A 21,547-nucleotide genomic window follows, 5' to 3' on the forward strand; every position below is an offset into this window, starting at 1 on the left:
TCGTTGGTTAGCACAGGACCACCCGAATGTCTGTCTGGCCCTGGCCGGGTGTCTCCACCTCCAGGTGCCAGCAGGGAGATGACCGTCTGGCACCTGGACCTCACTGAGGGCTCCTTGGGGTGTTGGCCAGGCACCGCTCAGGCCCCCGCTGAAGGCATTCATGGTGCGGCGTTAAATACTCCCCCCGGGGCCACTCAGAGGCCACCTGCTGTCCGCCTCCCTACCCTCAGGCCCAGGGCCTCCACCCACCTTTCGTTGGAATTCAACCCCTAGCAGTCCTTGCTGACAGCCCACTCGACAGCCCACTCGGGGAGCCTCGTTCTGGGTTATGGCTGCCTGGTTTTGTGTACTGACAGACGCTTCTTAAACTTTTTTTCCCTTTGTGCTGTTGTTGTAGTTGCCGTCGATATGTAATTATGCGCACTTGAGAAATGCTGAGGAGACAGAGTATGTGCTACAGGGAAAGTGACATCCTTCCCCGAGGAAAACCACGGCTGGCCAAAAAACATGCTTTGTTTTAAATGGAAATGGTGTGGCTTGTGCTGTTGGTGACTCTGCCTCTCTCCCGTCAGGGTTCGTCTCCGTGTCGGTGGACACAGGTGGGCTGAACCTTCTTCTTGTGTCTTATCAGCCCCCATTGGTAGTTTAGGTGGTCAGCCATTGGCGGTGGGCCTTGGTGCACACGAGAACAAATGTGTTCCTGTATTCAGCATACTTTTTGCATGCCTGAGCTGGGGCAGGCAGGGGCTCTACCCTGCTGGCACCAGCTTTCTAGGAGGTTCAGGGTCAGAGACCAACCTGGCCCACAGGGCTTGGGGCTCTGCAGCTTGGGGCAGAGGGCTGCTTCAGACAGCATGCTCTGGGGACGTCTCCCTGCGAAAGTGACTTTGGAGCAGAGAACAGAAGGTCCTCAAGAAAGAAGCCAGCCTTGTGGCTGTTGGGACGATGGCTGTGCAAAGGCCCTGAGGTGGGATTAAGCTTGGTGCTTTGATGGATAGACGAGAAAGCCAGCAGTCAGCAGAGCGAGCGAATGGGAGAAGCCGGGAGACAGGTGTGTGCACAGAAGCACCCAGAGTTGCTGCACCTGCTGGAAGGTTCACACTTGGTCATTTGCCCCCAGTTCACACTGTCCAGAAAATGTGGTGGGGGGGGACTTGCGGGGACCTGCTCCCTGGCTGTGGATTCTGATAGCCCAGCCCGGGGCCTGGAGTTCTTACTTCAAGGCACATTGTCTTACAAATGCCTCCCAGTTAACTTGAGTGGCTCCCATAGAAAGCTCAAGTGAAATGAGAGGTTAAGTTCTTGGCTGCTCACCGAAAGGTCAGCAGCTCAAACCCACCAGGAGCCCAGACCCAGGATCCCCTCCTGTAAAGATTATTGCTGTTGTTAGGCACCAGTAAGTCCATTCTGACGCGTGGTGACCCCCCACGCACAGCAGAACAAGACACTGCCGGCCCTGACCCTCCTCACGGTTGTTGCTCTGTTTGGGTCCGTTGGTGCAGCCACTGGGTCGGTCCAGCTCAGGGAGGGTCTTCCTCTTGTTTGCTGACCCGCTGCTTTACCGAGCATGATTTCCTTCCCCAAGGCCTGCGTGTCCAAAGAACGTGACACTCCACAGCACCTAACAACAGCAGCAGAAATACAGCCCTGCATGGTGCAGACTGTTAGCTGAGCTGTTACTGTAAGGTCCAAGGTTCAAGCCCATCCAGAGGCACCTTGGAAGAAAGGCCTGGTGATCTTCTAAAAATCAGCCCGGGCCCCTCGGGAGTGTGTTTTACCCTGACCCACGTGGGGTCACTGTGGGTCAGGGTGGGCTTCACAGCACCCCACAATGACGGTTCCCATGACCACCATAGGGTGGAACTGGGCTGTCCCCGTCTTCTCCCCAGATGAGGACACCCTTTAAGTGTTAAAGCTGGAATTTGAACCCAGGTCCCTTGGGGGGCAGATCTTCTGCTCTTAACATGGACCCTGTGTTTCTCCCAAGAGCAGCAAAGGAGGGAACCTGGGCCCTGGTTCAAGGCTCTCCCCGTTCCTAGGGCCTTGCCCCTCGCAGCTCAGTGTTGAGATGATGGGTGCCAGGTGCCTGCAACAAGCTCAGAACATAGTCTGGTTTTAAAAACCAGCCTAGAATGGCTGCCCCCCTCCCCCCAAGCCTCCAGAGAAAGACCTGACCCTTTTTTATCCACAAAAGGTCCGCAAACGTGCCGTGGTGGGAGGGGGGCTGCAAACGTTGCTGGAGCGATCAGGAAACGCTCCTTGGCTGTCTGCTTCGATTTTATTTGAAATTCTGGCTGGGGAGGGAGCTGGGCTCTTATTCAAATGCGGCGCGGGTGGTGGGGGAGGGGACTGAAACGAGGTGGCTAGAAGCCCCAGGCCGCTGGGCCCCTCGAATGACAATGAGGCCTCCTGGCCTGTCTCATCCAGCAGGCCTAACAAGATTAGATTTTCATAAATTTCAGACAGTGCCAATTCCTAATTCCTCGGTGCGCAGCCAGGAGGCCAGACAGGGCCGCGTGCACGGGCTGCTTGTTAACCAGGAAGGGGGGGCGGGGGGCGTCTGTCTGAAGCCTCCCTGGGCTGGAGGAGCCAGGTGGAGCTGGCCGGCTCCGCGGCTGAGGACCTCGCATTGCACTCAGGCACTCGGCGTGCTCACCCCCACCCACAGCACCCGTGGGCACATTCGACAGCAGCCCCCATTGGCAGCTGGGGTCACATAGGACGAGCGAGTGGGATGTGAACAGAGGCGCCTACTCCATTCTTAGTTCAGACCTTGGCTCCATCACCAGGAGCCCACGAAACCCCACTGGGAGTGGATTCCAGCTCACAGCAGCTGCCCCGTCGTCGTCTTCGGGTTTCCAAGGCCGTCATCTTCATGGAAGCAGACGACCAGGTCTTTCTCCATGGAGCAGCTGGTGGGTTCAAACCACCGACCTTTCTGTTAGCAGCCAAGCACTTAACCTTAACCACTGTGCCACCAGGACTCTTCTGAGTGTACTATCCTGTTACTTGTTTTGACAGATGTATACAGTAGTGTCAACCATACTAAAAACTAAATGAAAACACCCAACAAACTAGGCACTCACCACACACATAAACTGGTAGCAGTGGGTGTTTTACTTTCTGTTAACGTATTTTTTTTTAATTTATTATTTTATTTTATTTTACAAGAAGCAGCATTCCTTGTATAGGTATGATCTCTCTGGTTTATTGGGGTCTATTTTCCATACAGTAGAAATTGCCCATTTTAAGAACACAGTTCTAAGAATTTTGACAGATGCAGGCGATTGTGTGACAGCTACCATAATCATAAGGAACATTTTTGTCACCTAGTCGTCCCCTCCCCTTACCACCGTACCCAAATCCCCTGCCATCGAGTGGATTCTGACTCACAGTGCCCCTGTTGCACAGGGGAGAACAGCCCCATAGGGTTTCCAAAGCTGTAATCTTTACTGAAGTGGACTGCTTCATCTTTTTCCTGCGGAGCGCCTGGTGGGTTGGAACCACCGACCTGTTGGTTGCCAGCCAAGCACTTAACCGCTGTGCCACCAGAACTCCTTTCACCAAGAGCAGGGGCCAGAAACTTGGATGGGAAAGCATTGCATCTTGACCTTCACGGACCTCCAAGGGAACCTTCCCTCCTGAGGGCAGGTGCCCAAGCCCAGTGACCTGGCTTTGCTTGTGACTCGTCACCATGGAAACCACGAGCTTCTGATGCACATGGACCTTTACACCCGTCAGGACTTGGGGCCTGGGGTGGCTGCTGTTCGGCCGCAGGGCGGCACTTCACGGGATAATGTCCCTGTGCCACAGATGCCACCCCACGTGATCCTGTCTCACAGACCTGGTTGATCGTTTAATAACTGTATTTCTGTATAATTGGTTTCCTTTTTAATCTGGTGTGTGTGGGTTTTTTTGTTTTTTTTTTTTCAGTTTTTGAAAGGACTTATATTTTAGAGTTTTAGATTTACAGAAAAATGGTGCAGAAAGAACAAACCAAAAAACCCCATTGCTGTCGAGTCATTTCTGACCCATATCGATCCTCTAGGACAGAGTAGAACCGCTCCAGAGGGTTTCCAAGGCTGCCATCTTTACGGAAGCAGACTGCCAGCTCTTCCCTCGCAGCCAGCCAAGGAGCAGGTGCCCGGCACCCTCTCCTGTGCATGGAGCTCCCCTGTGGTAACAGTGTGCTTGCTGCAGTTGATGAACCAACATTGATATTTGGTGGAAACTGAAGTCCGTGTTCAGGTGGGGTTCACTTGACAGACGGTCCTGTGGGTTTTTGACAGGCCCCCAGTGTCCCCCACTGCAGTGTCCTGCAGAATGTTGCTCTGCCCTGAAAGGCCTCCTGCCAGTTCATCCCGCCCCTGGCACCCACTGGCCCTTTCACTGTGGACACAGTTGTGCCACGTTCAGAGTGACAGTGAGGTTGCAGTGGGGAGTCCCAGCTACCTTTTCCCAATGGGCTTCTCTCACTTCACAGCTTGGGTTTAGGGGCTTGAGAGCTCATTTCACGGCTGCAGAGGCTGCAGCACACAGCGTTGTACGGGCGTCAGTTTACCCGTCTCCACTGCTTCCCGTGATGTATATTCTTTTAAAAACTTTATTCTGCGAGAGGCCCGCCAGTGAAGGGCCTCCGTCTGATGTGCCCTCCCTGAGATGCCATCCCTCGTCTGTGGTGTGCGCTGATGCTGCCCTGGGGAGGGGACTGAGAATTGGGGGGTGTGGAGGAGGGTCACAGAAGACGCGTGGCAGGAAGAGGAAGGAAATGGCCGTGGGAGGTGCCAGTGTGGCCCCAGAGTCCAGTGCCCTGCCCCTTCCTGTTGTCCTGTGGTTGGCGAGAAGTGGTCTCCGTGGGGACAGGGTGAGATGCTCCACCTGGCAGTCACCACAGCTCAAGGCCGTGGGTGTGGAGTGGAGGTCTGACCTCATAGCAAAAGCGTGGACTGCGGGCTCAGCTCTGCTCCGTCCTATAGAGTTGCTGTGAGTTGGCATCAACTCAACAGGAACAGGTTTGGTTGTTGGTTCTGGTCACTCTGGAAGCAGGTGCTGACACCCTCTCATTTGACAGATGAGGAAACTGAGGCTGAGGGAGGAGAGGTGAGAGGTCCAAGGCCGGACAGCCCAAGGGTTTCCAAGAATGCCATGTTTACAGAAGAAGAGCGAGGCTTCAGAATTGGAGGAAGACTCATTAGTAACCTGCCATATGGAGACAGCACAACCTTTCTTGCTGAAAGTGAAGAAAACTTGAAGCATTTACTGATGAAGATCAAAGACTATGCAGTCTTCAGTATGGATCACTCCTCAACAGATCCTCGCAACAGGACCAATAAGCAACATCATGATAAGTGGAGAAAAGATAGAAGTAGTCGGGGATTTCATTTTACTGAGATCCACAATCAACGCCCATGGAGGCAGCAGTCGAGAAATCGGACACTGTGTTGTTGTGGGCAAATCGGCTTCGAAAGACCTCTTTAAAAAGTGTCGAGAAGCAGAGCTAGCACTTTGAAGGCTAAAGTGCCTGACCCAAGCCATGGTGCTTTTAAATTGCCTCATACCCATGTGAAAGCTGGACAGTAAGGCAATTACAACTCACAGCGCCCCTGGAGGACAGAGGAGAACTGCCCATAGGGTTTCCAAGGCTGTCAGTCTTTAGGAAAGCAGACTGCCTGCTTCATCTTTCTTCCCTGGGGCAGCTGGTGAATTTGAACTGCCGACGTTTTGGTTAGCAGCCGACTGCCTTAGCCACTGCACCACCAAGGCTTTTCACAGCGTGTCAGGGAAGGTTAGAGAAGATGGTAGCCAAGTCTGGCATGTGGGACGCATCTGGCATGTGGCACCTGGGAAAGACCGGGAATGTGCATGTATGTGACTCAAAGTGACCGCGCCTGGCTCCCGAGAAGACAAAAGGGAGGGTCGGGTACTCTAGTGAGGCAGACTGTTAATTTGAAATTATTCACAAGGAAAGGGAAGACTAAATTAAATTAGAGTGACCTTACTTTGCATGTGGAAGGTGGACTTGGTCATCCCTGAGAGCCTGCCGTTCATCACCTGCCCCAAGGGGAAAATGACAAAGAAAAACGGCAAGCAGCCTCCCTGCCTCGCCCTGATGTGAGCACATACTGCACCAAGCACAAAATGACAGAGCATAGTGGTTTCTCCCCACGAGGCTCCTGCCTGTCTCTGTGGCCTGGTGCTTGGCCAGGAGCTACCTCTGTGGAGTGGGGTCTTGGGGCACTGCAATGAGGGTTCAGGGCAGGATGTTGGCATTGGATGCCTAGACCCTGGGAGCCCTTGGCTGAGAAGGGCAGGGTGTGTTGAAGGAATTGTTATTGTTGTGGAAGGCGACTCATGGTGACCCCACGTGTGCACAGCAGAACCGCTCCATAAGGTTTTAAGGCGCCAGGTCTGTCTCTTCCAACAGTCCCCTGGGTGGGTTTGAACCGCCCACCTTTCAGCTGGTAGTCAGCACTTAATAGTACTGCCCCGGGAGCTTTGTTGCAGAAATACTGCTGCTACACTTCGCCGTTGGGTCATTCCAAGCCATAGTGAACCATGTAAGACAGGGTGGAACTGCCCCATAGGGTTTCCAAGGCTGTCATCTTTTTGGTTTTTTTTTTTAATTTTGTTTGTGATTTGGGTGAAAGTTTACAGAGCAAACATTTTCCATGTGGCAGTTGATCACGCATTTTGTTTCATGACATTGACTGCAGTTCCCCCCAGTGTTACAGCTCTCTTCCCGCTTCCGCCCCGTGGTTACCTCTTCCCTGTGTCCTTTCCTGGGCAAATACTGCCCTGCTGTTCTCCCAAGACTGAGCTCTCTGAGAAGTGTATCTACCTGATGTAAATGTTCACCATATACGCCTGTCAGCTGTTTGGCTGGAAGCCACAGGAATGAGTTCAATTCCAGACCTGAAGGCTAACTAGGAGTCATAGCCTTGGGGGTCTCACCAGCCTCTGGCAGACCAGTAAACCTTTTTTTTTTTTTTTAAAAAAGAGTTTGAGTTTTGTTCCACATTGTTTTCACACCCTATCCAGGGTCTCCTACACTAATCTCTTTCTGAGTGGTTGGCAGTGGTAGCTGGGCACCATCTAGTTCTTCTGCTCTCATGGTCATGTAGGCTGAGGATCCAAGGCTCTCATATTTATGGGAGCACACTGCCACTTCTTTCTTCTGCAGAGGAGCTGGTGGGTTTGAACTGCAGACCTTGCAGTTCACAGCGAGCACTTACCCACTGTCCCACCAGGGCTCCTTGGTTGAGAAGTAATGTCTGTGAGTGGTCTGGGTGTTGGAGGAACAGTAGATGTGCCTCAGAGCATGGATCTGCATGGATCCTTCCAGAATAACAGGTGGGAATGGGTGGATACCTCCACCAGCAAGTACTGGGGTGGTCCCCCCTTAGGCACGTGGGTTTGTGTCCACCAAACACATGTAGTTGCTGTCCTGGACCCCATGGCCAGGGGTAGCTCTCGGGGTCCATGTGTGGGCCCCAGATACTGTCAAGTGGTATAGCCCCATCCCTTCACAACCCTCTTCTTCCCGTCAGGGCAGGGTAGGGGTATCCATTAGATGTGGAGAGCTCAGTGCCCTCTGGGCCAAAACACCAGCCTGGGGTTCTTTGCCACGTGGGTGGGGTGAATCAACTGCTGGCCAAGGGGCCTCCGCGGCCACCTCCATGCCTGGACATGTTCTGGGATATTCCACAGAGACTCGTTCCCAACCCTTTGTTCAGGCTGTTTCCTTCTACCTCTTACATGCCTTCTCCTCTCCCTCACCCTCCTCCATGAGAAAGAACTGCCCTTTGGAGCCCCACGCCCAAATTATAGGGAGTCTTCATGACCTGCTGTGCATGCGGGACTGTTTGCTGAGAAGTTCCAGAGCGACTTGGTGATGTTTCTGGCGACTCGGTGGTGACTCTGGTGTCCCTGTGACATCTCTGAGAGGGCTCTGTGGCGTTTCAGTGGTGTCTGTAAGGTGGGCATCGCTGTCGATGTCCCTGTGAAATCTTTGTGATGTCTCTCGAGAGGACTCTGAGAGGTCTCTGTGATGTGTCAGCAGTGTCTCTGGTGTCTGAGGCATCTCTGTGATGTCCCGTGACGTCTCTTAAACCTATCGTTCCGGCTTCTCGAGGGAGGCAGAAGCAGCACCAATAGGTGACCCGCCAGCCTGTCTGTTTAAATACAGGCGTGATTTAGTGGGGGAGCGGGCTCACACGACTGGAGGCTGGCAAGTCTCGGTGATCCTGAGTCTTGAGTGTGAAATCCGCAGGCCGATCGGCAGGCCGGAAGCTGAGCAGGAGTGAAGGCCTTGGGGTCCTGGGGCGTGCTGCCGTCAGGTGGCTGGATGAGGCCTCCACGCGGTGGAAGGTGACCTCCTTCACTGACAAACCAAAGCCCAGACTGCTGTGGTCGGGTCCATCCCACCGCTGGGGCCCCGGGTGACATCAGGTCGATCCCACCGCTGGGGCCCCATGTGACAGAGTAGGAAATGCCCCGTGGGGTTGTCTTGGCTGTAAGCAGATCCTTGGGGCTTTCTGCAGGGGCACCACTGGGAGGGTTTGAACCACCCGTCTTTAGGTTCGTAACATTCAACGTGGGCGTGAACCGTTTGTGCCATGCAGGGTGGCTACCTGACTGCTGTGGTGTGGTGTTATCATGTGTACAGAGTGCCTTCGCAACAACAGCTGAGCCCTGTCTGACCAAACAACCTGAGCCCCACAGCCCAGCTGAGTGGACAGTAGTAACACTCTGTCCCGGGCCCTGTAACTGGAATGCGGGTGAAACCTTCTTCGCTCTCCTGACTATAATGTGAGCCCTTAGGAGGCATCCCTCTGAGCTGAGCACATGCCCCCACCCAGCCCTGCAGGCAGGCCCGGTGGTCTCTCTCTCTCTCTTTTTGTTTTTTGACATAAACAAAAACTCTTTGGGGACTTCAGTAATACATTATTAAATATTTTATAAGATAAATATAAAACAAGATCATATAATACCTTGTTGTTACATGCCGTCGACATTATTAAATACTATAGAGGGGTCCTGAGCCATTTATATTATATATTATAAAGGGTCTCCTTTTGCATAGGGAATGAGATGGGCTCAGAGAGGTATAGCAGTTTACCCAAGGTCCCACAGCACAACTTGGAGCCCAAACCTGTGGACTGCACTGTGCTAATTGGTCTCTTCTGGGGTGGGGGTACCCTGAGCCATAGCACCGAGTCCTGGTAACCTCTGGGAATCTCCTCTCTGAGCCTGGACCTCTAGGCCTTTACTTCCGAAGTGCAGCCTGGCAGTCGTATTTTCCCATTTCCTCTTCCCTCCTCTCCTCTCGGTGTGAGTTTTCCAGGCCTGTGTCTTTGTGTCTTCATGGGGTTGTGACCCGGGGACCCACCAGTCGTGTGTGCCCTTTGAGAAGCCCTCTGCTCATTTCTGGCCTGTACCCTATGGGGGTGGGAGGGGTTCTGTCTCTTGGATGTGGCCACCCAAAAATCTGCACTCCAGCCTTCCTGACCCAGCCTGCCTGGGTCAGGACAGCGGGGTCTCGTCCGCACACGACGGCTTACCGGCCCTCCTCGTTGCCGTCAAGTGCTGACCTCACCGTGGCCCACCGAGCAGTCCCCAGCCAGAGCCTGTCGTCTCTAGGGCTCCAGACAATGCCAGGAGGAGGGCAGCAGCCTGGCCTGGGCCCTGCTGGCTGCCAGGGCCCGAGGACAGGGACAAAGGCAGCCCGCCTCCCTCCCTCCCCCAGGCCTGGCATGGCCAGGGCCCTAGAGACAAGCCTGGCTTCCCTGCAGGTGCCCAGCCCCCGCCGGGGTGAAGAGTGCGCAGGGTTTGGGGGGGCAGTGGAGCTGTAGGGCCTCTCTGAGAAGGGAGGGGAGCTGTGGGCGTTGGACAAAGCAGGTCCTGTGTGTCCCTCCCTGAATGGGCGGCTTTATCCTGGCCCTGACGGACAGGGCCTGGCCCCCACGGTCAGGCCAGGCTGTGAGGAGACGGCGCTAGGCAGGAGAGCGAGGGTGTCGTGGTCAGCTCGGGGAAGCACACCCACAGCCCTGGTTCGCTCATCCTCCCTCCTGCCCCAGGCCCCAAGGCAGGCCCAGGTGCCATTCCCTGGTGCAAGGGGGAGGGCTGTGTGTTGAGGAGCCACAGGCCTGGCTCTGGGCTCTGTGACTGGCACGGATTACTTCGCCCGCCGTGGAATGGGGGTGCTCACAGTGCCTTGCATTGCTTCTCGTCGTTGTTGGGTGTCGTCAAGTCAGTCCCTGCTGGTGGTGACCCCGTGTGACAAACAAGAACTGCCCCCTCAGGTTTCCTAGGCAGTAATCATCACAGATGCATATTGCCAGGCCTTTGTCAAACCACTGGGCGGGTTTGAACCACGTACGTTTTGGTTGTCAACTGAGCACTTAACTGTTGCACCACCAGGGCTCCGGAGGAGGCACCAGAGTTTCTGTTAAGAGTGATGCAAACTCTTGGAAACACATAAGGGGGTTGTTTGCAGAATGTAATTTAATTAACGTTGCTGACTTTCACACACAAAAAACCCTGCGAAGTTTTATTATTATTTGTCCAATAACGGAAGTGCATGGTTCCCAGGTACCCTCGGCCCAGAGGACTCTGGGGCGTTCTCTAGGGGCCCGTCCTGGGCAGTATCCGATGTCGAGCACCAGCCCCGGCCTCCAGCCTGTAGCCCCTTTCCCACTAGTTGTGACGAGCAAAGATGTCCCCAGAAACTGCCCCAGGTGCCCTGGGGGTTAGGTCACCCCGTTAGAGGAACACCACCCAGTAAGTGTGCTTGGGCCTGGGGAAGTTGGACAGGTACGGGAAGGGGCTTGAGAAGGGGTAGGTGCAGGGTTCCTGACACAGGTGACGACCGGGACATGCCACTGCACCTGGGGGTCTGGGGCAAACCTGGATGGAGGCCAGGGGCCCACAGGGGCGTCCATCTCAACGCCTTGCTTTCCTGCTCGAAGCCTGGGTTCTCAGGCAGGGAATCCCAGGCTGCTGGCAGCAGGTGGGCCCTTGGGGTCTGGCGTCAGATGTCTGGGCTTGCCAGGGGCCTGCTGTCAGTCGCTCTGCCTTCCACCTTGGGTTCGTCTGTCTTGGGAGAAGAAAGCGCTGAGTGGGTGGTGCTGGGCTTGAACCTGGGCCCTGGGGGTTTCGCTAATTGCTTGTTAGTGCCCAGGCCACAAGGGGTGTGTGGGTGCTGGGTCTAGGGGCGTGCATCCCAGTGTGCCCCGCTGGGAGGCCGGAGCCCCGATGCTGCCATCTGGCCCCGCTCGGCCAGTCACCTCCTCGGTGGTTGGAGGCTCCACGGGCACCAGGCTGCGTCTCACGGGCCCTCGTGCGTCAGCAGAAGCTGCTGGCTGGGGTGGAGTTGGAGTGACATTCCTGCGTGCCGGCCACTTGAGGTTTTCCTCTGCCAGGGGAACAGCAGGAGCAAACAGAACTTCAGAAAGTGGCAAGTGCAGAGCCTGTAGCAATCTGGAATGCTTTTATGAGGCCTTTTCACCAAAAGTGGGTTCCCGGCATACCCCTGCTGCTCAGGGGTGGGGTGCGTGCGTGTATGTGTGTGTGTGTGTGTGTGTCCATTTGGTATTTGTGTGGGTGTGCGTGGCATGTGTGTGGTTCTATATGTCTTTGAACATGTGCCTTTAGAGCTCGTGTGGTGGACTGTGGTGTTTTGTGAGGGTACCTGGGGCAGGTGATGGAGGAGAGGGGCCCTGGGGCAGTTGTATTTGGAGCGCCTGCAGCACTGGGCATATGGTAAACTAAACAGGGCCGATTGTGCCCTGTTGTGGGTAAGAGGGGGTTTGTCAAACAGAGTACAGAAGAGGAAGAAAAGTCACTGTGTCTTTGCGAGCTGGGAGCAGTGTTTCTCTCTGACCTCCGTACTTAGATCCATGGGGTCAGTCCCTGGACGTGGTGGTGCCTGCTCAGTCTCTGCATGCCACTGCCTGGCCCCCCACTGGACAGTGCCTGCTCCAGCACACACGTCAACCCAGCGTCGCCATGTTGTGACTGCTGGGAAAATGTGATGGGTTCCCCTGGCTTTGGAAACCATACTCGGGAGTCTGTGGGTCTTCCTGCTGGGGGTGGGGTGGGATGGAGGTTCTGGAAGGCCCGACTCTCACCTGTCTGGCTGTCACCTGTCCGAGCCGGGACCTCACCTGTGTTTCCTGTGCCCTCAGCCGAGCTGGAGTTCGTGCAGATCCTCATCATCGTCGTGGTCATGATGGTGATGGTGGTGGTCATCACCTGCCTGCTGAGCCACTACAAGCTGTCCGCGCGCTCCCTCATCAGCCGCCACAGCCAGGGCCGCCGGAGGGAAGATGCCCTGTCCTCTGTGAGTGTCCCCGCCTCCCAGCGGGTCCCTGTGGGAACCAGAGCCAAGAGAAGACCCCCCTGCATGAGTGGGCTTCTGTGAAATGGGAGTGGGACTACAGGGTGGTCCCCCACGATTCCAGGAGGGGCAGGGTGGGAGGAGAGGTTCGTTGTCACACTGACCACCTGACTCAACGCCAGGGACCGACTGTGTGCCAGGTGCTGTCCTAGGAGACACGTGGTGACAGGGCAGACGAGGTCCTTGCTGGCACAGAGTTGGCACCCTAGAGAGGAGATGGCCGTAAGCAGGGATGAGCCCTTCGGGCAGCGATGAGGGATGAGAAGGATCTGGAGGTGTGATTCTGAGCTGGCTGGTTTCTCTTCACCTAGATCAGGTGTGCTGAGTACCTGGTACCTGGGGCAGGTGATGGAGGAAAGGGTGTTGGGTAAGAGGCCTGAGGAGCCAGCATTTGAATCTGTGCCAGGTGAGGTAGGGGTGGGGAGAAAGGGGAGAGCCAGGTATCCCCAGTCCTGCAGCAGTGGGACCCAGAGGACTAGATGAGGGAGGCGCAGCCCCACCTTCAGCCAACGCCCTGCAGATGTTGGGCATTGAGTCACGGTGCCCCAGGGTCAATGCAGTTTGAAGGAAAGGGCTCAGACTTTAACCCCAGCTCCACTGGTTCCTGGCTGTAAGTACGTACCTGCCTCATACAGGAGACAGGCCTCATAACCAAGCCCTCCTCCCTGAGATTCGGTGCTTTTCACACACACAGCAAGGGCCAGAGCATTTAACTCACCTATCCATCCATTCATCTACCCACCCAGCCATCCATTCACCCACTGATCCATCCATCCATTCACTCATGTACCTACCCATCCTTCTATCCATTCACCTACCCACCCATCCACCCATCCATCCATTCACCTCTCCGTCCACTCATCCATCCATCCACCCACCCACCCACCCATCCATCCATTCACCCACTCATCCATCCACCCATCCATCCATTCACTCACTCATCCATCCATACATTCACTCACCCATCGACCCATCCACTGATCTGTCCATCCATTCACCCATGTACCTGCCCATCCATCTATCCATTCACCCACCCACCCATCCACCCACCCACCCATCCACTTATCCATCCACTCATCCATCCATCCATCCACCCACCCACTCACCCATCCATCCATTCACCCACTCATCCGTCCACCCATCCATCCATCCACTGATTCATCCATCCATTCACCCATGTACCCACCCATCCATCTATCCATCCACCCATCCATCCATTCACCTATCTATCCACTCATCCATCCATCCATCCACCCACCCACCCACCCATCCATCCATTCACCCACCCACCCATCCATCCACTCATCCATCCATCCATTCACCTATTCATCCTTCTCCACTCACTCATCCATCCATCCAGCACCATTTGGCAGTTGTCTATCAGGCACCCACTGTGTGTCTAGAACACAGTTGACTACTTGAACAAGCCCCATAGGGTCTCTGCCCTGGAGAATTGGGTCTAGACAGACCGACATACATACTTCCAAATGATGCTGAGAGCCCTAAAGGAAACTAGGAGGGTTGTGACGGTGGTTTGCAGTCAGGCCAAGCTCTGAAAGGTGTAGAGAAGCTAGCCACATGAGGAGGGGCAGAGCCCCATAGGGGAGGGATCCGTGCTGTCCACTGTGTTACTGCTTTCACTCTTAAGTCCAGGAACCCCTATTCTACAGATACATCTCGGGGGCCAGATGGGGCAACTGAGTGGGTTGAGGAACTTGCCTCTTCTTCCCCCACTCCATGCTCCTGCTTTTGGGGCCGACCTCTGCTGTGTGGGTGCTGTTCAGATGACTAGAAGGAGAAGGCAGAATTAATCCCTGAATGGTTTCTGTGTCCCGCTGGGACGTGTCAGGGAACCACATGACACAGAGACAGGCCAGGGATTTCAGGGAGCAGGCTGGCACATGGCACCCGGTGGCCAGGTGCTGCAGGACAGTAGCGGAGTGTGGAGGCGCCAGCTCCCCGAGGCCGTGCCAGGTTGGCCAAGGAGCCCAGGCGGCAGGCTTGTCACTGGCAGGTCTGGGCGCCTCTGCTCACACGTCAGACCTGGCCTAGGTGCGTCATAGGGTGGCCATGCCAGGGCAAGAGCGTCTGCTCCCTGGTCCCACCACCAGGCACAGTGAGTGGCCCCGGGCCCGGCATGTTTGTGGTCCAGTTCCACGTTTGCCGTGTGGGGAAGCCACTCCCGAGCTCACCTGGGCTGCACCTGCTGTTGTCAGTCCGGCGGCCAGCAGCATGTGTGGCAGGTGGTTCTTGCAGCAGCTGGGGTTTTAGGGGGCTCAGCCCATTTTACAGGGGAGAAACGGGGCCTCCGAGACCTGGAGGCCCAGCCGGAGGCTGTGCTGCTTGTGGGTGGTGTTTGGAGAACCCCCAGCCCCGTTTCTCCTCCCGCAGCGCTGGGAAGAGTGACATGGACTTACTGGGAGCCCAGGGAGGGTGTGCCCCAGGGAGGACGACCCTGCCCCCTGAGCCTGCATCTGTAAAGAGGGGTGGTGCCAGCCTCCCTCCTGGCTCACCCACAACTGTGGGAGGGTTAAGTCAGATGTGCATTCTGGGTGTGTGAAGGGGGCCCCCCGCAGAGCAAGACCCTCGAGTGGGCGGTGCTGGACATTGTTGCTACGGCAGGTCGGGATGCTGCCTGGTTTCCCAGGACACCGGAATGGAAAGGAAAGAGCCAGGAATGGGATGCTGCCGCCTGGGAGGCCTCGTCGACCCAGCTGCCTGCTGGAGCCCCTGGGATGCTGGCCGAGTAAACACGGGGCCTCGTTAGGACCTAAAGGAGAATGTGGCTGCTCCCCGGGGCGCCCCCCCACCAGACGGGGTGTGGCTGAGGCAGCTGAGCCCCCGTGACCTCCCCAGGAGACCAGCGAGGGGACCGCAGGGACCCTAACCAGGTGTCTGAGCTGGCCTCGGGGCCTGGTGAGACCTGCAGGTTCACATGTCTGCACACACCCGGAGGTCTGGCACGATTCAGGGCAAAGAGGGCAGGGTGGGGCCAGGCCCAGAGGCCGATCAGGGGCTGGTGTGCGGTCCAACTGAACGCCAGTGCGACATGCTGAGTCTCCCAGGTAACCTCCCAGCCACATGGTGTGTCCTAGTCGTCATGGGCCCAACTCCAGGTAGAAGAGCCCTTGCTAAGGGCCCTGCAGAGGTCTGCAGGTGGGTGGGTGTTTCAGGAAGATGGTACTCTTAATAGATAGGAAGCACCCCCCGACACCCCACCCCACTCCCCCAGAAAAACAAGCACATTGCCCTTGAGTTGATTCCGAATCTGGCAACCTCTGGTGGCAGCAGGAGGACCCCGTGGGGTTTGGCTGTAATCTGTGTGGGAGCAGGTCACTGGGTCTTTCTTCCTGGGGACCACTGGGCGGGTTTGAAGCTCCAACTTGCAGGTCAATAGCCCACCAGGAGCTCTGGTAGCCTAGAGCCTAAGGCACTTGACTGCTAACCAGAAGGCTGGCGGTTCAAACCCACCAGCCACTCCTCGGAAGGAAGGTTGGGCAATCTACTTCCATAGTGATACTGCCTTGGAAACCCAAGGAGGGGTCACTATGAGTCAGATCTGACTTGACAGCACATAACAACAACAACAACAACAACAAGCCCAGCACAGATTGTTGGCACCGCTGCAGGAGGCGCCCACTGCTACCATCCCCGCCTGGCCTACGGGGTGCTGGCTGTGCCTGGCGGCTGCCAGACATAAGCTGGAGACTCCCGCTGCAGGTTCCCCTTCTGGCCTTGGTTCTCCCTCAGTGAGTGGCACCCGTGTCCTTCCTGATGCAGAAACCACGGGTAGGAGTTCAGCACCAGCCGCCCAGGGTTTGAGGGGGTGGCAGGGTCAGGTTGTAAGAACGAAGGACTTGGGGCGGGAGGGGCGACAAGGGTGGTGCTGAAGGGCCTTTGGAGACCCTTTGGGGCCTTGGGACCGGCAGCAGCATCCGGGAGCTTGTGAGACATGCAGAGGCCCCAGCCCCCCCAAACCAGAATTTGCATTTTTACAAGGTCGGGGTTCAGTGAGTTCACCTAAGTGTTAAAAGTCAGAAGTCCAGGATTCTAGGGCCTCCCTGGTTCACCAGGCGGAGGTGCTGGGACCTCGGGCTTCGGTGATGGAGAGGAAGGTGCAGAGAGGTGGGTGGGTGGGTGAGAGAATCCAGGGGGTGGGGATGATGGGAAGAAGGTCAAAGGAAGTGTTAGGAACAGCCCTGTGGGTCTGGTTTCTGCATCAGGAAGGACACGGGTGCCACTTACTGAAACAGAGCCAAGGCCAGAAGGGGAACCTGCAGCGAAAGTCTCCAGCTTATACCTGGCAGCCTCTGGACACAGCCAGCATCCCGCAGGCCAGGCGGGGATGGTAGGAGTGGGTGCTTCCTGGAAGGCTCCCTGGAGGAGGAGGGAGTCAGGTAGGGCAGGGCTGACTGCTGGTCCCAGTGGGTCCCCGGGTTGGTTGGCATTTTCTAAAGCCCCTAGGCAGAGACCTTCTGGGCAGGGTGAGCAAGCGAGGGGAGTGGGAGGCAGGGGTGGAGTGGGGCAGGGCCTGAAGCCAGTAGCGGCAGCAGGGCGGAGCTAGTCTGGGATTTCATCCACACTGGCCTTGGGGCTGTCTGTCCCCCCACCCAGGACATCCCAGCTGTCCCTTCTGCCTCCTGATGCTCACATGGGTTGGTCGCCAAGCTGGCCAGAACCTGGCTGGACCACCATGGGGCAGGCTGAGTCTGACCCAGGGGCCTGCCCACCTCAAGGCACCTGGAGGCAGCCAGCTGGGGCATGAGTCCTTCGCTGTCCCTGTCTGACCAAGTGGCTGATCGCACTTACAGGTTCTGGGCTCAGTGGGACCTGCAGGGTAGGTTTGTTGAGAGAATTGAGAGGGTCCTTCAGAGGCTTAAGGAGCTCCTGGTGGCACAGCAGTTAAGTGCTTGGCTGCTAACCGGAAGGTTTGGACCCACCAGTTGCTCTCTGGGAGAAAGCTAAGGTGGTTCCACTCTGTCCTGCAGGTCCAACCAGCATCGGAATCAACTTGCTGGCAGTGGGTTTTTTAAGTGCTCGTATCAGTAACAAAATGATCGTTGGTGCCCATATGGATAGTAACACTGTGTGCTCAGGGCACCTCCCTCCCCCAACACACTGAAAAATACTAAACTCACTGCCGTGGAGTCGGATCTGACTCATAGCAACCCCTCCTTGGGTGTCTGAGGCAGTATCTCTATGGAAATAGATTGCCCAGCCTTCCAAGGAGTGACTGGTGGGTTTGAACTGCCAGTCTTCTGGTTAGCAGTCACATGCCTTAGGCACTATGCTACCAGAGCTCCTCCACCTCAACATACTAGAACCCCCCCATTTGTCTATGAAATTAGCTCTTTTCTGATGGGGCCATTTTGAGAACCACAGAGCCCCCTTGTGGCAGCACAGGGAATCGCAGCCCCTGAGCATAGGTAGCAAGTCTTACCTGCCACAGGGAAACTTGGGGATGAAGGATGTATTCATTCTTGATTGCGGGGAGGTGTTTCTGGTACATATGTGCTTCACAACACTTTCAGACTGTATACTTTGAACAGAAGTCCCTGGGTGGCGCCAGTGGTTTAAGCACTAGACCGCTGACTGAAAGATTGGCAGTGCAAACCCGCCCAGAGATGGGCCTAGCAGTCTGCTTCCGAAAGGCCACAGGCTTGTAAACCCTCTGGAGCAGTTGTACTCTGCACAAACAGGGTCGCCGTGAGCTGGCATCAACTAGACAACTAACAGCATCCTCTGAATCCATGCAGTCGACCGGGTATCAGCTGTGTTTCCGTGAAGCTGCAGGATTAGAAGGTGTCCCTCGGCTGTTACTGCCCAGCACTGAGGGCTGGGCTTGGCCCTCACGTCCTGCCGTGAGGCTCCTGCTCTCCTGACGCTCAGCTTCCCCCCATAAGGTGGCACTCTCGGGCCTTGGGCTCAGCTGGGAGATGTCCCTGGAGCCAGGACCTGAGTTTTCTGCTCAGCAGGGCCCTGGGTGTGTGGCGCATACCAGGCTTGGTCAGGCAGCCCTGGCCCAGGCTGTTCTGCAGCCGTGTAGACGCTGCCTGCAGGTGGCAGGGGGAGAGCTCCGTGCTGTGTGGCTGCAGCTTGCACGGGAATTGTCTGGGGCCGAGGTGTCCTCCACCGAGCCCACACAGCCTGGCTGCCCGTGGGCAGGAGTTCAGCACCAGCCCCCTGGGTTCCCAGAAGGAACCACGGGCCCTGCCTGGAACTCCAGAGCAAAGGATGGTGGCTTGGTGGACTGAGCGAACCACTTGTTCTCTGCGGGGTAGCAGTAGCAGCCGCCTCAGGCACTTGGCTTGGCCCTTCTCGGGCTTTGCTCCTTCAACATGAGATGTTAGTAAGGACTGTGGTTCGGTCCCGGCTTCCAGGCTGGACCATGACCGAGTGGAACTGCCCCAAAGGATTTCCAGGCTGTACTTTTTACAGGGCGCAGATGACCAGTTCTTTCTTCTGTGGAGCTGCTGGGTGAGTTCGAACCGCCCACCTTTCAGTTAGCAGCCAGGGTCCTGACTTGTTTTGCCACTAGGGCTCCTGTGCCTGTTGATTAGGGACAAGCAATACAGAGGGAGACACAGATTTTGAGACAGGAGATAAACACATAGATGAGGCAAGTGCAGAAGTAAGTCTTGTAAGTGAAATTAGTGGATGGCAAGACTGTTCTTAAGAAAGGGTCCTTGGATGAAATGGTGTCAGAGAGACTGCAGGGCCCAGTGGAACTGAAAAACAAGCAGCCGGGACAGCCAGTGCGAAGGCCCTGGGACACATTAAGACAGGCGACCATGTGGCTGGAGGGGAGAACGGTAGGAACGGTAGACGCCTTCAGACACTTTGGAGTGTTGAGTGTGGTCCCAAGGGGTTTTCGTATTTGGGCGTTGAATTCCTCAATGACTCCATGAGACAAGTATGGTTTTGGATGCAGAAGCTGCAACACGGACGGGAAGTAAACTGTCCAGGGTCACCCAGCTTGCACGGCAGAGGTGGGGCATGTGAGGCTGGGGGGCGGCACGAGCCGTAGGGCCTTCATTGGAAGCCAATTGAGGAATTGATCTGGGTGTCTTCCAAGGCCAGTGAGAAGCTGCAGAGACCCGTGAATCACTGTGTGCTTGGAAAGCTTAAGGGTGGAGTGTGGCTTCTCTGGGACAGTGGGGGCTGAGACGGAGGTGAGGAGGGGACAGTGATCGCGGGCATCCCAGCGAGAGATGTCCGGGGCCTGGACCGGGCCAGTGGGCAGACGAGCAGCAGATAGGACCGAGCTCTAGTTCAGCATTCGAGGTCTGAGAGTCACCAGCTCTTGGGCCCCTGCCCACCCACTGACACTGTTGGCCGTCTCTCCTCCCCACGTAGGAAGGCTGCCTCTGGCCCTCGGAGAGCACCGTCTCGGGCAACGGGATCCCCGAGGTGAGCCCCACAGCCCCGCCCCGCCCGCTTGGCAGGGCATCCTCACTCTGCTAACAGTTTCACCTTCACCCTTCTCAGAGCACTGGCTCTCGGCTGCTGGCAAGTCGCTTGTTGAGAGAGTGGGTGTGCCCCACCCCCTGGGGCAGCCCAGTGTCTATGCAGCATGCCAGTGCAGAGGGCGCCGTATTTGAAGGGACGGGGTGCAGCTCTGTGGTGCTCTTCATGCTCCCACGGCTCCCCGTGGGGTCCTGCGGGGACCCCACTCCCATTGAGATGGGACCTCACCCTGCTCCCTCCTCAGCCCTGCCCACTTCCTTCCCCCTCTCCTTTTCCCAGAAGGCAGAGCCAGCCCTTGCCTAGGGACACCAGGCGCCTCCCTCTTTCCCTCCCTCCATTCCTTTCCCCTCTTCCCTTCCCTGGGAGCAGAGCTGAACCCTGGCCTCAGGCTCCGTGCCTGTGGACCCCGATGGCAGGCAGCTCCTCACTCCCTCCGCTCTGCCCCCAGGCACAGATCTTCGCTCCGCCACGGCCCGCCGACCGCCTGACTGTGCCCTCCTTCACCCAGCGGGACCGCTTCCACCGTTTCCAGCCCACCTATCCGTACCTGCAGCACGAAATCGACCTGCCACCCACCATCTCACTGTCAGACGGCGAGGAGCCCCCACCCTACCAGGGCCCTTGCACCCTCCAGCTGCGGGACCCCGAGCAGCAGCTGGAGCTGAACCGGGAGTCGGTGCGCGCACCCCCGAACAGAACCATCTTTGACAGCGACCTGATGGACAGCAGCCTACTGGGCGGCCCCTGCCCCCCCAGCAGTAACTCGGGCATCAGCGCCACGTGCTACGGCAGCGGCGGGCGCATGGAAGGGCCGCCCCCCACCTACAGCGAGGTCATCGGGCACTACCCGGGCTCTGCGTCCTTCCAGCACCAGCAGGGCAGCGGGCCACCCTCCCTGCTGGAGGGCACCCGGCTGCACCCGGCACACATCACCCCCCCGGAGAGCACAGCCCTCTGGAGCAAGGAGAAGGATAAACCGAAAGGGCACCCTCTCTAGGGGTCCCAGGGGGCCAGGCCGGGGCAGCCTAGGTGAAAGGCACAACACCGCGCACTTCTTAGAGGACAGAGAGGGCGGGACGCGGAAAACACGGCCATCCCCATCCTCCCCGCCTCTCTGTGTATAAATATTTACATGTTCTGTTTGGTCCGAATGCACAAGCTAGAAAGCTTGCAAAAAAGGAAAAAAAAAAAAAAACCACCCCCGTTTCTTTGTTGAGCTGTGTCTTGAAGGCAAAACGAAAAAAAGTCCTACTCGGTTTTCTTTTTCGTTTCTAGTTGAACAGCGTGCGTGAATGCTTCTTTTCTGTTTGTTTATGATGACTTCACTTAACTTTAAAGACATATTTGCACAAACCTTTGTTTAAAGATCTGCAATATCATATATATAAATATATATAAGATAAGAAGCTGTATGTGCGAGGGCAGGAGTATTTTTGTATTAGAAGAGGCATATTAAAAACAAAGTTGTTTTCTGAACTAGCAGAGAGAAAATGGCGAGTTTTGAGTGCCAACTCAAAGTATGTATTACCTTGTACAAAAAAAAATACAAAGCAGGGGTTTAGAGTTATTTATATAAATGTTGAGATTTTGCACTATTTTTTAATATAAATATGTCAGTGCTTGTTGGATGGGCACTTGTGTCCTGTCTGTGGGGACTCTAAGGGGAGACAAGGGGGGTTTCGG

General features: G+C 56.2%; 1 protein-coding gene across 1 annotated transcript; it reads left to right on the top strand.

Annotated features, from left to right (window-relative positions):
• The first annotated feature begins 12,151 nt into the window (after positions 1-12,151).
• On the top strand, positions 12,152-20,861 carry PMEPA1 (prostate transmembrane protein, androgen induced 1). Its single transcript, XM_007951505.2, has 3 exons — positions 12,152-12,340; positions 19,754-19,807; positions 20,313-20,861. The coding sequence occupies exons 1-3, from the start codon at positions 12,227-12,229 to the stop codon at positions 20,859-20,861; spliced, it is 717 nt and encodes a 238-aa protein (XP_007949696.1). The 5' UTR covers positions 12,152-12,226.
• Positions 20,862-21,547: the final 686 nt, after the last annotated feature.

Source organism: Orycteropus afer, unplaced genomic scaffold (genome assembly GCF_000298275.1).
Source record: "Orycteropus afer afer isolate SDZICR_OR568_19922 unplaced genomic scaffold, OryAfe1.0 scaffold00295, whole genome shotgun sequence".
Classification (NCBI taxonomy): domain Eukaryota; kingdom Metazoa; phylum Chordata; class Mammalia; order Tubulidentata; family Orycteropodidae; genus Orycteropus; species Orycteropus afer.

What these genes read in the sequence shown, in the direction of transcription:
- PMEPA1 (XM_007951505.2), top strand. Translation starts at nt 12,227, where the DNA reads ATGATGGTGATGGTGGTGGTCATCACCTGCCTGCTGAGCCACTACAAG. An exon ending in GGGAAGATGCCCTGTCCTCT is followed by an intron (nt 12,341 to 19,753) that starts GTGAGTGTCCCC and finishes CTCCCCACGTAG; the next exon opens with GAAGGCTGCCTCTGGCCCTC. An exon ending in CGGGCAACGGGATCCCCGAG is followed by an intron (nt 19,808 to 20,312) that starts GTGAGCCCCACA and finishes CTCTGCCCCCAG; the next exon opens with GCACAGATCTTCGCTCCGCC.